Source organism: Natrix helvetica, assembly GCF_964273705.1.
Source record: "Natrix helvetica genome assembly, chromosome: 2".
Taxonomy (NCBI): domain Eukaryota; kingdom Metazoa; phylum Chordata; class Lepidosauria; order Squamata; family Natricidae; genus Natrix; species Natrix helvetica.
The window spans coordinates 143,214,680-143,230,180 of NC_138552.1; the positions used below are offsets into that span (position 1 = coordinate 143,214,680).

Genomic DNA, 15,501 nt, shown 5'->3' on the forward strand with positions numbered 1-15,501 from the left:
TAAAGATTAGCTGGAAACATTTTCTAAAGGAGAATATTGAATCCATGCATCCTAAAATTTAGTGTCTTCTTTATTTTGTTAGACTTAGCAAATACTTCTACAACAAAAGGGAAAAACCCTCCATTCTTCACAGACCTCTAGTTGCTAAATAGCTCTAAACTCTTGAAATGTGTATTTTAAAGAGGAAATGTAGCATGATAAATTGTCGCTTCTATAAAATCAAGATGAGTGTTTTTGCTTTCAATTTAGCAGAAAAGAGATAGCTTGCCTTTTATAACAATCTGGGAGACTAAGATTGGAGACTATGTTGTAGTGGATAAAATTGATGGCAGTATATATCCACGTAGAAGTTTAACCAAATTAAGAATTAACCAGAGCAAGAATGACTCCTTTACAGTATATACCAGCGATGGTGAACCTTTTTTGGCTCGCGTGCCACAAGTGGGGGCAGCGCAGGGGGGTCGTGTGCGGGCGTGCCGCACCCATAATGCAATGTGAGACCCCCCAGTGCGCATGCACGCACAACAGGCACTCTACCCCCCCCATTTTTACATGCTTTTTTCGCCCTCCCCAGGCTCCAGAGGCTTTATAGGAGCCTGGGGAGGGCAAAAAGAGCCTCCCCCGCCCCCTGGAGGCCCTCCGGAGGCTTCAGGGACCGTCCAGAGGCTTCCCTGAAGCCTTCGAAATGCTTAAAACGACCCTCCGAGCAAACCGGAAGTGACTTCCTGTTTGCTCAGAGGGTCATTTTAAGCACTCCGAAGGTGTCAGGGAAGCCTCCAGACGGTCCCTGAAGCCTCCGGAGGGCCTCTGGGGGTGGGGGTGGGGGAGGCTCTTTTTGCCCTCCCCAGGCTCCTATAAAGCCTCTGGAGCCTGGGCAGGGAGAAAAATGGTTTTTAAAAACTGTGAACTCAGCTGGCCAGCGCGCACATGCATGCTGGCCAACTGACAGGGCAGCGCCTCGCGTGCCCTGACAAATGGCTCCGCGTGCCACCTGTGGCACACGTGCCATAGGTTCGCCATCACTGGTATATACTATATATCATACAACAAGGCAAATTTAAATATCTGGAGTGTGGTTTTTAGGACTTGAATAGAAATTAACAACTATAATGGTAGATGCAAAATTTAAATATTTAAATTCTGACTAATAATTGAGTCAAATGGAAGGGAAGAGGAAAATGTATCACTAAAAGCATTTTTTCTTTGTTTAGCTATGCTTTTTAAAGAAGTATAGTAGTGTTGTTTTATCTTGCTTTTATTTTCTTTGCATTTTAATATTTTAACAACAAAACATGGATTATCAAGATAAATGGGGAACACTCTTATCAAATGCTGTATGTGTTTAAAAAAATATCAGAAGTACATTTATGAAAGTATGGCTTATTACAGTCATACATCAATATAAACAAATTCCAGTAGAAAAGCAATTCCTAAACGGGTTGAAATACACATAGATGTGCAAATTCTGGGATGCAGCAAACCATAAATATGCTTATCTCTAATGCAATGTGTGGATGACCTTTGGGAATGAGGGGTAAAGAAGCTGCCTAGGAAACAATCATCCCGCCTCTCTTGTCTCATTGTTTCCTAGGCAGCATTTCTTCTTCTCCTTCGCCAAGGTCATCCATTCATTCCAATACACGAAGTGAGACATGATAATCAGTCGCATCAGAATACCCTTCCCATATATTCCAGAGCAGTTTGGGGCTCCACCTTCCCCCAAATTAGATGCATTTTAAACCCCTAAATTTTGATGTAATTTAGGAATGCATATTTGGAATAAATATCTCAAATACATTTATTCATGAATATATAATGACATTAGCATTTTGTGCAGATTTTTAAATAAATCACAGCTGAAAATTAATTATGGATTGGGCAGCATCCTGAGGTAAAATATGCTGCCCCTGCTGCAACAGTTATCCTGTATTCCAGCATCTGTTATCCTGCCACTATTATTAGTAAATCTTTTTCTAAATATTAATGGGATTTAATTGACTTGAGGGACTCAAGTTGTGTCCGCCAAATTCCATATGCCAGGGGTGTCAAACTCAAGGCCTGTGGCTGAATCCGGCCTACGGGGTGCTTAGATCGGGGCCTCTGTGGAAACAGCAAAGGACTGACATGTGGTGCATCTGCTAGCAAAAATGAAGCTCGCCTTCCCTTTTCTGGCTGCAATGGCCTCCTGCAACCCTCTGCCAGTGAAAACGGCCTTGCACAGCCCTCCTGAGCTCTGTTTTCTCCGGCAGAGCACTCAGGCCACCAAAGGTGCCCCTGACATGAGTGACATCGAGCTGGCCACGCCCACCTGGCCACGCCCACCTGGTCCCCCGAGGTCATACACAACCCTGATGTAGCCCTCAATGAAATCGAGTTTGACACCCCTGTCATATGCCATATTTAACTGTGTGCATTGTGGCTTTTTTAGCCACCTCCTCTTTGTGTCCATGTATTCCTCTTAACTGTTTGATATTTCAAAATATGTTGCCGAAATTAATCATATGCTATGATGCTTTCTTTGGCAGCAGCCCACGTTCTCCATCGTTAGATTCCCAGCCCTTGTTTGCTTGTCATTCATGGTCGGTCAAAGTCCTAGAATGTTTTCAAAACACACTCCAACTTTGCCCACCTACACACCTATCTCCTTTCTCGGCTCTCCTTTCTTTCTCATGGTTTAGGAGGACCATATGTTTTGCCTAGAAAATAAAACCTTCTATTACCGTACATGCATAAGCCTGAGCTGCTCGCATATGTTCATGTCATGATAGTTTACAAGGAAAAAAATTCAGATGATGATGATTTTTTTAATAACAGGTGCTTGTAAGTAGGCAGTGGCTGAAGCCAAATTATGTATCATCCTCAGAAGTGCTGTCATGCTTTTTTATAAAGTTATATTATGGCAGTATAACAAACAGAAATGATTTGCCTCCAAGTAGGAAAAGGAACTGATGAGGGCCTTTGTGAAGATGTCTATACTGATATTTAATCAGTGGTGAGATTCAATTTTTTTTACTTCCAGTTCTGTGGGCATGGCTTGGTGGGCATGGCAGGGGAATGATACTGTGAAATCTCCATTCCCTCTCCACTCCAGGGGACGGATACTGTAAAATCTCCATTCCCTCCCCACTCCAGGGGAAGGATACTGCAAAATCTCCATTCCCTTTCCACTCCAGGGAACGGATACTGTAAAATCTCCATTCCCTCTCCACTCCAGGGGACGGATACTGTAAAATCTCCATTCCCTCCCCACTCCAGGGGAAGGATACTGCAAAATCTCCATTCCCTCTCCACTCCAGGGGAAGGATACTGTGAAATCTCCATTCCCTCTCCACTCCAGGGAACGGATACTGTAAAATATCAATTCCCTCTCCACTCCAGGGGGACGGATACTGTAAAATCTCCATTCCCTCTCCACACCAGGGGAAGGATACTGCAAAATCTCCATTACCTCCCCACTCCAGGGGAAGGATACTGTGAAATCTCCATTTCCTCTCCACTCCAGGGAGCGGATACTGTAAAATATCCATTCCCTCTCCACTCCAGGGGAAGGATACTGTAAAATCTCCATTCCCACCCCACTCCAGGGAAAGGATACTGCAAAATCTCCATGCCCTCCCCACTCCAGGGGAAGGATACTGTAAAATCTCCATTCCCTCTCCACTCCAGGGGAAGGATACTGCAAATTCCCTCCCCACTCCAGGGGATGGATACTGTAAAATCTCCATTCCCTCCCCACTCCAGGGGACAAATACTGTAAAATCTCCATTTCCTCCTTACTCCAGGGGAAGGTTACTACAAAATCCCCATTTTCTCCCAATCAGATGGGATTAGGGAGGCAGAGAATAGATGGGGGCGGGACCAGTCAAAGGTGGTATTTACAGGTTCTCGGAACTACTCAAAAGTTCTGCTGCCGGTTCTCCAGAACTTGTCAGAACCTGCTGAATACCATCTCTGTGTTTAATGTACATATTTTTCCGATTTCCCTAATCTCAAAATCCTAAAGTTGGAAGAAATCATTTAGAAAGACCAGTCCAACTTCTGTTCAGGGTAGGACTTGGAACACTTTCCCTTCATCCCACTTCCCCAGGCTCCTTCAGGGTATCAGATACAGTGCTCCAGGGTTTTAGAAATTGTGACCTACATTTCCTAAGAGGACAAAAAGCAACAGTTACATATTAGGAGTAGGAGACATGAGGCCATCTGTTTTTGCTTCTACTTATCCTTCCACTTTATCCAAGTGTCTCCAGAGATTTTAGATTTATTAATCTCTTAACTGGATTAATCCAGATTAATCAGAGTCCTAGGCCAGTGGTCTTTAACTGTCTTAATCGGGACCATCCCAACTTCATTGGCATGACTGTTTTTCACACTTACGACCATTGCAGCATCCCCATGGTCACAAGAGGCCGGGCGAGGTGAAGCGCACCTCGACATGAGTAACGTCAACTTGGTTATGCCCACCCAATCACATGACCATCCAGCCACGCCTACCCAACTACCCACGTCATTAGGGCAGAGAACTGGCTGTTAAATTATTTGAATCCCACCATTGAATGACATGTTGTAAGAAGAAGCGGAAAATACAACACCACTGGCTGCCATCTATAGTTCACAGCTCAAGCCACTTTAAGGCATTATTAATAAGCTACAACCAGTAGTGTGTTGATAAATGTTTCACAGGTGGTTCTGCCAGTGACGTGCGGTGAGGTTTATGTCTGGTGAGGCACTGACACAGTGGTGGGTTTCAAATTTTTTGGGGACTTCAACCCAGAATTCCACAGTCAGGCATGCTCAGTTCCGATTTAAAGCGACAGCATTTGTTTTTCTCCTTTGCGAAGAGGTTTGCTTCTTTCTTTTTCTTTTTCTTCTCCCTTCCCCTCCTTCCTCCCTCTCTCCCTCCCTCCCCCCCTCTCTCAAATACACACACACACACACACACACACATTGGATTGGACTATCTCTCCTATCCCCTTCCCTTTCTCTCTCTCACTCACTCTCTCTCAAACAAACATGCACACACACACACACACACACACACACACACACACACACACTTGGATTGGAGGGAAGAGCACCAGCGAGGAGACCACAGGAGCCTTTGTCCAAAGCCCCGCACCAGGAGAATGAAGTTTGAATTCCTCCCCTCCCTCCGACCCACACGTACCTTTTCCAGCTGTTTCAGAGAGGATTTCAACTCTGCTCTTGCCTCGAGTCCTCTGAAGAAGCCCCGCCCCAACGAGCACCCTCTATTATGAGGCAGGAGAAGTGTATGCCTCACCTACGTCAGGAATTTTTAGGCTTTTAACCCTTACTTTACTCTGCTCGAGTGATCATAAAACGCCTAAAGTCAGACTAGGTGAGGCATGCAGTTCTCCTGCCTCATAGTAGAGGGCACTTTTTAGAGGCTTTTTTAAACAGTTAAGCAGAGTCATTCACGGTGAGGCAGCAACCAGCTCAGCTTTTTCCTTTTACATTTTTTTTTCTTTTCATGATGACAGTGGGGAGGCACAGCCTCACCTGACTGCACGTCGCTGGGTTCTGCTGGCTCCATTGGCACTGCCACACCACTAGATGTTAGAGCTTACTTCTACTCACAACCAGCTCACAAAATTTCCAAACATTTAACAATTCGCTTTTGCAAGCCAGTAAAAGCCAGCTGCAGCCCACCATTAGCTATAACCCATATTTGGCAATGACATTGTATTTTCTCATACTCTTGAGTGGCAGGCCTACAGTATATTTACATGCAGACCCATGTGAAGTTTATTCTCACAAATTTTGCTAGCACCGTTGAGCAAGCGATGGTGGAACATATGTGCATCAGAATAATCTCCAGAAGTCTGAACAAAGACAATAGCTATTTAATCCATTAGTGCAAGTTCTTTTAACAGGTAAACTACTTATAATCTGTCTCTCATGCATAACACCTTGTCTTCCTCTCCTTGCAGGTCACATTTCAGTTTAAATTCTACATCAGGCTGGTTGCTCCATTGCATGATGTGAGTTGCCGTTTATGGGAATGTATGCCTTTCATTAAAATTTGTTCGTCTGAAAAGGTACTATCTGGAGATGGAATTCAGCTGGTTCTCTCCGATTCGGGTGAAGCAGTAGCGGTGGCTGTGGGAGACTCCGCCCACCCACCCCGATGTAATGCGCAACCTTGTGCACATGCGCAGAAGGTGGGTGTGCTCACGTTTGCGAACTGGTAGGGAAGGTAAGTGAATCCCAAAACTGGTACTATCATACTTGTGATTTTTGTGTGCCAGAGAGTAACAAGCTCAAACATTAGCAATTGCTTTGGTCAGCTACAACTACAACTACATCATGAATCAATATGTTGTGAACCTGCGGCAAAACTTTATTGATTGGAAAAAAAACATTCTTGATAACATTTTGGAGAATTTGAGAGTTTTGGCTAAATAATATTTTAGCATATTATCCACAAGCAGCCCATTTTTAAAAAAACAAATTGTGCCATTGCAAGCTGTTTGGGATTGTTATATTTGGTACTGAAGGGGAATATAAATAGGATATAGTGTTCTAGAACCTATCTGGTTTCCAGTTCAAAATTTCCTAACTCCCATCTGAAAAACCAGCATGTAAGCTGTCATAAATTCATTCAAAATCCTCTACTGCTAATATCCACTTAAAACATTATTTTTAATTGACTCTTATTTACTCTTTCTTATATAAATATTTTAAAAGTTCTGAATATATTTATATATTTCATTTTTTTTGTATGAAATGCTCCAAGCTCTTGAAGAGATTGAAGAAATCCCATTTCTATGGCAATAATTAATCTTCCTTAATAGAAAAATACAGCACAATTATATTTTATTACAAATCTCTCCCTGATCCTGGATTTCAGCTAGCACTATATAAACATCTTCCTGGGTTAGAGCTTTATTGAATGCCAGTGGTCATATTTGTAGTATATTTATAGATAACATTCACTCTAGGTGTTTGAAAAAAGTACTTTCAAAATATTCAGTTACCAGAAGAATTAAATCTCCGGGGTGGGGTGGGGTGTTATATTAAGTTTGTGCAACAGGCAGCATTTAAACTATACTAGGAATGGCTCCACAATTTTTTAATTACCCGCTATTGTTTCCATTACTATGATATGCTTAAAACTACTGAAGAAAGATTTGCAGGATGCTTTGAGGTGAATTTTTCCAATGGCAAAACCTCTTGGCCTTGTTCTTGTACAGGGAAGAGAGAAGGGCCTTGAAGAACAGGAAGAAGAGCTTCTGCCAAGACAACAGTCGGATGGCAGTAGCAATAGCACTTAGACTTATATCCCACTTCACAGTGCTTCACAGCCCTCTCTAAGCAGTTTACAGAGTCAGCCTATTGCCCCCAACAATCTGGGTCCTCATTTTACCCACCTCGGAAGGATGGAAGGCTTAGTCAATCTTGAGCCGGTGAGGATTGAACTCCTGACAGTGAGCTGAATTAGCCTGCAATACTACATTCTAACCACTGTGCCACCATTGCTTCAGATAAAAGTGGGTCTGAGCCAGGACCAGAAAAGTAATGTGTGTAAACATCTCAGACCATCCCTTCCCCAGTTCAAACAAAGATAAAGGGAGGGAGAGAGGAAGCACATTCAGACTTGCAAGATTCTGTTACTATAGCTTTACAGTTATAAATGAACTCCTTGTCAAGACCAAAGGACTATACAGCTATTTTGTTCTACTTTTTAAATTAGTAGAGGGATGTTTTTAAAGTTTCTCCCCACAGGTACCAATCTCATTGTTTTGAAGTTGCTAAGGAAACCAGTGCAAAAGGAACCAAAAGATGGATGGAAAGGAGCATGGATTACTTTAGTTGTCCCTGATGTCTGTTTGGAAGAATCACTGACTAATTCATCCATAATTCTCTGTTTGGAGGAAGATGAAGGCAAGAAAAACAGTGGTTTTTTAAATTTTTAATTTACTATTATTAGCTAAAGACAAAAAAAAGGCAAAAATACACAAAATTATAAAAGAAGAAAAAACTATTTTAAAAGGAAGCAAAAACATACAAAATACATATTTGCAGACATACATATATTAATAAATTGAAACCATGATTCATTACAATCATCCATGTGCTAGCTGTATTAATTAAAGTTGCGAACTGCTAAATAGATGGACTCATATATTTGCATTCCAATGCTGAACAATATGCCATTGGATTTTGTGTTCATTTTGTCTGCCCAAAGTCAATTTCCGTGTGATTGAGATAACTCTCAAGCAGAGTTAACCTATGTAATTGGTTCTTACCAAAATGGAACAAAACAGAATGTTTAAATAAAGCGATAGTTTCACTGCATCTCCAGCAACATAAATGCAATATTATTTCTTGTAGAAAAGAAAGCAAGCTAAAAATCTATTGGTTTTTTTAAACCTCGTTTCATTTTTATTGGTTAAAGTAAGATATTCAAGCCACAAAAGAAAAAAAGAATAAAATGTGTATGTAAGTATAAAAAAAATGGAGAAAGAGAAATTTAAAAAGCAAAACAGACAATAAATATAAAAAGGGCATTCTGGTAGCTTCCTCTCTTTCTCCCCCTCCCCCCAATTACTACCTAGACAGGGGTAGGAACAACTGTGGTCCTGTTTCAAAATGTTTCTGAAATATGATCAAGAAAAGCTGTACCCTCATCTCTGTACAGATCAGAACTGCGTGGATAATTAGAACATTTGCCAAAGTGATTTTATGAATATTAATTCACTTCGTGTCCCTTTCAGTTGCTGCAACTTCCATTAACAGCTGCATATAAATAGTTAATTTCCGTAGGCATGCAGGGCAATACTTGTAATGAACCAAGGGGAAGTAAAATATGATACCACTGAGGATGAAGAGTATAACATAGAAGAACTCAACCTGTGGCTGGTCAATGATGGGTGTCAGTACCAGGTAGATCGATATCATCAGAAAAATGATTGGTATGATGATTGGTACCTGGAATAAGAAGATACATGTTTATACATGGTCACTGTATAATTTGTTTGGGCAAGTTTTCCAGGAAGACAATAGTGCCATCTGACAAAGATGCCATCATTGGCATCTCGTACTCAGTGAGAAAAGCAGCACAGCTTCATTGTTCACAGTAGATGAAAAAAGAAGTACCTCACGTCAAAAGTCATATTATCCAGATATCTCATCAACCAACTAGCCATGGTTGTTTGAAGGATGCTCCTCAAATTTTCCAGGCGTCCTCCAATAATCAGCCTACATGGCATAGCCACTGAACAAACTCAGTTCCCGTTGAACTAAGGTTGGATGTTTTGCCCCTCCCACCATTCTTATTCTTCTCTCTTAAATTTTCTGGCACTCCTGTAAACTTTGGGATGTCCCCAAGCCTGCTAATGTCTCCCTCTCAGGTATGAATGATGCTATTTCAGCTACATGATATTCAACAATGGAGATAGAAATAGAAAAAGCACAACCACACAGTTTGAGTGAAGTAAAGTTCACTAAAGTTTTAAACCGAGAAGATTTAAAAAAAAAAGAAACCAACACTCCAGTCTCCCTCTCAAGCTTTAAGAACAGGCAGAAACAATTAAAGATAAGTCAAAAAATAAGTCAAAAAGTCATAAGCCAAGAGCATTGATTTTTGCCAAGAGTAACAGCTAAAAGAAGGTAGGAAGATTCTTATACTAATGGTTTTCCCCAGAAGGTGAAAGTACAGTTTTCCAAATAGTACTGACTGTAAATCCTATAGTTTTCTGCCAGTGGCTGAAGCTGAGAATAAATGAAACATTGGATGGCACCAGCTTGTCTGTTATAAGTTGCCATCTTTTATACTCCCAGTTGTTATTTACCGGTATGTAGTTTGGTATACTTTATTACAAAGCTAACATTTCTTACATTTCAATTTCTTGTATTTTATGGGATGTTTGGATTTATGAAGTATAGAACAACATGTATTCCCTGTTTTATTTTTCAATGATCCTACAGATAAGTGAAAGGGGGGGGAGGGAATAACTATTAGATAGGCATTTTAAACAATTTTTTCTGAGATATATTGGGATGCTAAGATGAACAAAAATAACAAGCATCACATTGCCTGAAATTTATCTTATAGGCTGGATGGTATCCCTAGGTTCTTAAAAACTGTCCTCCTACTATCCAAATTAGCCTAACTAGAGCAATGTTTTGATGATATGAAACAGGAAGTGCCTTCAGATAAATTTTGAAAAAGAATATCAGCATTGGGTCACACGATTGCAAGGAAACTAACAATTAATGATGATTTCAAAGAAGTAGTGAGATAGCCCTTGTTTAGTGACTGCCTTGTTTAGCAACCATTCACAGTTACAACAATGATAAAATAGTAACTTCATGACCAATTCTCACATTTAGAACCTTTGCAAGTCAGTAAACCAAAGGAAAGCTGACGTAAGATCATAAGCACAGTCATAGTTTCACGTAGGGACAGCTACACTTAAAAATTAAGTTGCTACTCCCAAATATGGATTCTAAATGAGGACTACCTATATATATATTCAAAGTGATGACTCTCACTATCATTAATCCAGTGGTGGGATTCAAATGTTTTACTACTGGTTCTGTGGGCGTGGCAGGGGAAGGATACTGCAAAATCCCCATTTCCTCCCGATCAACTGGGACTCAGGAGGCAGAAGATAGAAGGGGCGGGCCCAGTCAGAGGTGGTATTTACCGCTTCACCGAACTACTCAAAATTTCCGCTACCGGTTCTCCAGAACCTGCTGAATACCACCTCTGCATTAATCCATATCAGATTTACAGTATGCATTTCACTCTGTGAGATAGTTCACAGTTATTCAACAGTTTATTCCAGAATATGATATGAGAAGGGGGTTAAATTCCTCTTTCCACCCGCTTTGGTCCTGATCTAAATTTCCCTAAGCACCATGCTCTCCCAGTAAAGGCGTCCCTGTTCACAAAACCTGCCTCATCGTATCTAATGATTGATACATCCTGGCTATCAGGTCAGATGGCCAGTCTCTTCTGCTAGAATGCCATGGGACAAAGATCAAGCAAACAGATGAAAGGCTATCGCTCTTCCAATAGTTTCTCAACATTCTCAGACTGAAGCATTTGGAACAATTGGTTCATGTGGCAAGGAAGACTGAAAGAGGTACAGTAGAACCTCTGGTCACAACCATAATTCATTCCATAACTTTGGTTGCAACCCGATTTGGTCATGACCTGAACCTAATTTTGGAAATTTGGCGCTTACAAAAAAAATGGCATGGTAGGAGAAATCGGCTGCAGGGGTGGGGGGGTGGAATTGTGCATTTTTTTGGATGGAACCTGATTTTCATGGTCAGAAGCGTTCATGACCAGAGGTTCTACTTTATCTGTTAACTGTGGGGCTCCTAAGGGTCAACAGGACAAGAGCTAACCAGGAAATTATGGACGGCCAGAAAATATAGTGGTCTTCTCCTGTTTTGGCATTCAGATCTGTAGAACTACAACTCCTACATGTTTGTAGAAAGTTAATAGAACATTTATAATCCTACCTATCGAGAGAATGCCAGTTGGGTGGGTGGGACAAATTTGGGTTATGCCCATTGTCTTGTGCAACTAAAGAAAAAGAAAAAAGGAAAAAGAAGAGAAAAGGGGATTTTCATGTTTTTATACAATACTAACCTTGTAAGATCTTGGGAGCTCTGGTTTCTTAATCTTTAAATAGAGGAGACTTGCAACACTTATCCCGTTGAAAATCCAAGCTGTAAAGCTATATAAAGTAATATTTAGTAGCAGCCGTTCCATGTGCAATTGTGCAATTTCTACTGCTATTAAAATTACACACCCAGATTACCCCCCCCCCCCCCCACATATACACATACTACTTAAATATCAGAAGAATATTCATAATATAGTACTAAAGATTTCATTCACTTTCCACAGTTTGACAATACATCTCCAATTGACCATAGATGTTGAAGTATTTTCATCTAGGAGACTAACTTATGGACATCCATAGAGGAGGGGCAAATAGAGTCGTGCCAGTGACACAAATAATGTAACTGTAAGATGTCCAGAGTTATTGACAGAAATGGGCAGATACAGAAATTGAATAAATAAATGAATAATTTTTTCAGTTCGCAGAATGAGCAGTGACATCACACACACATGATATTTTTACACTTATTTGGAATGCCATTTCTTAATCATGGGCAATATTTATTTATTTATTTATTTATTTACTGTGCTTCTAGACCGCCCCCTCTCCCAAAAGGGACTCGGGGCGGTGTACAGTCCATGCAAAGAATACATCAAAATACAATAAATAGAAAAGTTAAATATGTACAGTTAAATGTGGAGGAGGTTAAAAATGGAGTTAAAAAGAACTGTACAGTTAGCCAGTATATATAAATATAATTTTAAAACCTCTAAGAAACACACAAATTAAATTAAAAACAATACCCCTAAAATAACCAGTTAATAGTACGTCTACCAGGAGGTAACAGTTGTAATTATGCCAGGCCCGCTAATCGGAACAGGTGAGTCTTCAATTTTTGCCGGAAGGAGCGGAGGTCAGTGGTGGTTCTGATGTCGGGGGGGAGGTCATTCCAGAGGGTTGGGCCCATCACAGAGAAGGCCCTACTCCTTGGTGTCGCCCGCTGGCATTGCCTAGTGGACGGCACCAGGAGAAGCCCCTCCCTGTGTGAGCGAATTGGCCGCAGGGATGTGTGTGGGAGGATGCGATCCCGCAAGTAACTAGGTCCTATGCCATGGAGCGCTTTAAAGATGGTAATCAGAACCTTGAAACGCACCCGAAAAACCACAGGTAGCCAGTGCAGCTCGCGCAGGAGAGGTGTTACGTGGGAGTACCTAGTACTCCCCATCACAGCCCGCGCAGCTGCGTTCTGAACTAACTGCAATCTCCGGGCGCGTCCCAAGGGCAGCCCCATGTAGAGAGCGTTGCAGTAGTCCAGGCGGGACGTCTGCTCTTCCTTTGTTCTGTGATAGGCAACCAGCTGTTCCCCAGGACTTCGTTGTTGCTACCAATGGAGATGCTAATATAACTGAGCTTCTGAGAATTTTCAGCCAAGATGAGGTACAGAGCTAAGCCATTAATTGTCTGGAGGTTTGGGATTTCCTTGCCTAAGTCAGGAAACCTGATATCAGAGGTGGGTTCCTACTGGTTCGTCGAGTAGGAAGTTACTCAGCTGACCACGACCCTGAACTGGTTCTATGGCACCACCATCTTGTTTTTTAACCTGTGCATGGGCGCATAGCGCACGCACGCCCAAAGCGCATCCCTAAGCGAACCGGCAGTAGAAGCAGCTGGAATCCACCCCTGCCTGATATCCATACTCTGATGATACCCAGCTCTGCTTCTCTTTTATACCTGAATTGGGGAAGTAATCCCTATATGTAAGACTCTGAAGCATGTTAAAATGAAGATCCAGGTAAATAAGTTCCTTTCTGGGGAAATTGGTAACTTGGTTATCCTGAAGAGAATTGCATGGGAGGGGCAGCTATATAGCCTGGGATATTTTTAAAAAAATATTGTAGGCACAAGGCACAAGTGACTACAGCAATAAATGACTTATTTTAATGATACAAGAGCTACAAAGAAATATAAATGCAATGGCTACTCTTAGATAGGAAATAACATAGCCATGGTGACACATGAACTGGGAACTGCACAGTTTGATTATTGAAAGGTACTCTAATAGGACTGCCCTTCTGTATGGACTGGAAGCTACAGTTCAAAACATAAATGCTATATAATTAGGTTGGCCATTAATCCTGGTTTATGCTTATTGATCCAGAGTCTCATCTGATTAACCTCTGTCTATGTGTGCCGCACCTCCCTTTTGAGGTTTACATGCCATGACTGACTTCTTCTCCATTGTGGTCCAGCAGCCAGATTTTTCCTTTCTTCCTGCCCCCTTTCTCTTGGCTGACCATACATCCTGGTTTGGATGATAAATGAGTCAGTAAACAGTGAACCTGGCCACTGCAGTATATACAGTTCAGGCATGAAATCCTCTTATTTTTGCTACCGGTTTGGAACCGGGAGCGTGGTCACACAGGGTCCTTCTGTGCATACGCAGAGCATCTGTGTTGACGGGTGGGTGGAGCCTCCCGCCACTGCCATTACTGATTCACCCAAACAAGCAATTTCAACCAAACTTGGTACACAGATGACTTTCTCTCTGGATACAAATACTGTGAGGGTAAGATACCCCTAACACCCCTAAGGGTGTGTGTTCTGTTAAGATACAGCCTGTTGTGCCTTAAAATGGCTTCTACTGTACTGCCTTAAATGGCTTCTACTATACAGTGCAGTGGAGTTGCCATGGGGGCTCCCTCTGATAAGGGGGAAAATCCAACATTAGAAATTACGTTTGGTCCGGACACTTTCTCCCTATAAAAAAATACCTGGGCAAGGCCAGGTTATCAGCTAGTTAACTTATAAAACTCAAAGCAGACTAGAATGCTGAAGAAGCATCTTCTTCCATAGAGTTTTCTTCGTTGACTATGATCCTGATGGTAGCACATACTGAAGATCACTATTTGAGATTACCTTAGAAGTGACCTAAGAATGGAGGACACCTAAGAAGAGAGTGTTTATGGTTTTGAACTAATTTTCTAAAAGGACCTTCCCTCCAAATAAAGTGTGCTTTATGTGAATGCTACAAACACAACTATGTTTGGCCAGCCATGAAGATGCTGAAAATTAATTTTACTTCAATTTTTACCTTGTTATACAAATAAAATAGTGGTGTTTTTTATAATGGTCTTTCAAAATCTTTTGTACACCTCTACAATTGTATTGCCTTTATTTGAAATTCTGTGCCCAGCCTAGAGATATATTGCATGGCAAGCAGGACAAAAAAGTTTGGATGAAAGAAATCATTAAATAACACAAAGAACTAAATAATATCATGCTCCCTTCCTCTCTCTGAAGTCTAGGCAATATCACTTTCATATATTTAAAAAAAAATCAAAAAGAAGCTGAGAAATCAATTTCATTGAGTAATTGTGAGTAGCAAGAAATACCCACCTGAAAAGGTTCACTATCTTGTTGAAACTCGCAGGTATTACCATTATCATCGACACCACACAAGTAAATATGAGAGCAGGAAAAGGTGTAAAATAACGTATATGAACCATAGATAGAAAGTCGGGCTGAAAAGGAAGGCATGAAAACAAAAGACCATAACTAACTATGTTGAGAGGTTTGCTTTGCTCCTTCACCCTCTATTCCAACTCTCCAAAGTTTTAATGAGTAAATGAATGAGCAGGAAGTTATGCTGGGAGAAATAATTTGAAATCCCATGAGCCACAGTAATTTCCGTTGTACAGCACCCATGTCATTTGGAATTTCACAGCTGTAATGGTCTCTCTGCCAGCAGCCCACCAAACTTATTTCTTGCATGTTAATTTCTCTAGAACCGTGATGGCGAACCTATAGCACGCGTGCCCAAAGTGGCACAAGAAGCCATGTCGCCTGGCACGTGCAGCAGCATCTGTTCCTCTTCCGGGTTTCTGGCGCGCTCTTCTTT

General features: G+C 41.4%; 1 protein-coding gene across 1 annotated transcript in view; it reads right to left on the reverse strand.

The window, feature by feature from the left end:
• Positions 1–8,715: 8,715 nt before the first annotated feature.
• The window catches only part of LOC309387399 (b(0,+)-type amino acid transporter 1-like), a gene marked incomplete at both ends in the record, with an annotated part of 32,954 nt that continues 26,168 nt past the window's right edge, over positions 8,716–15,501 (reverse strand). The window contains 3 exons of the mRNA XM_081943872.1: positions 8,716–8,949; positions 11,627–11,714; positions 15,000–15,124. Of these exons, the coding sequence (XP_081799998.1) occupies positions 8,716–8,949; positions 11,627–11,714; positions 15,000–15,124 (447 nt within the window). The remainder of the gene's footprint in view (positions 8,950–11,626; positions 11,715–14,999; positions 15,125–15,501) is intronic.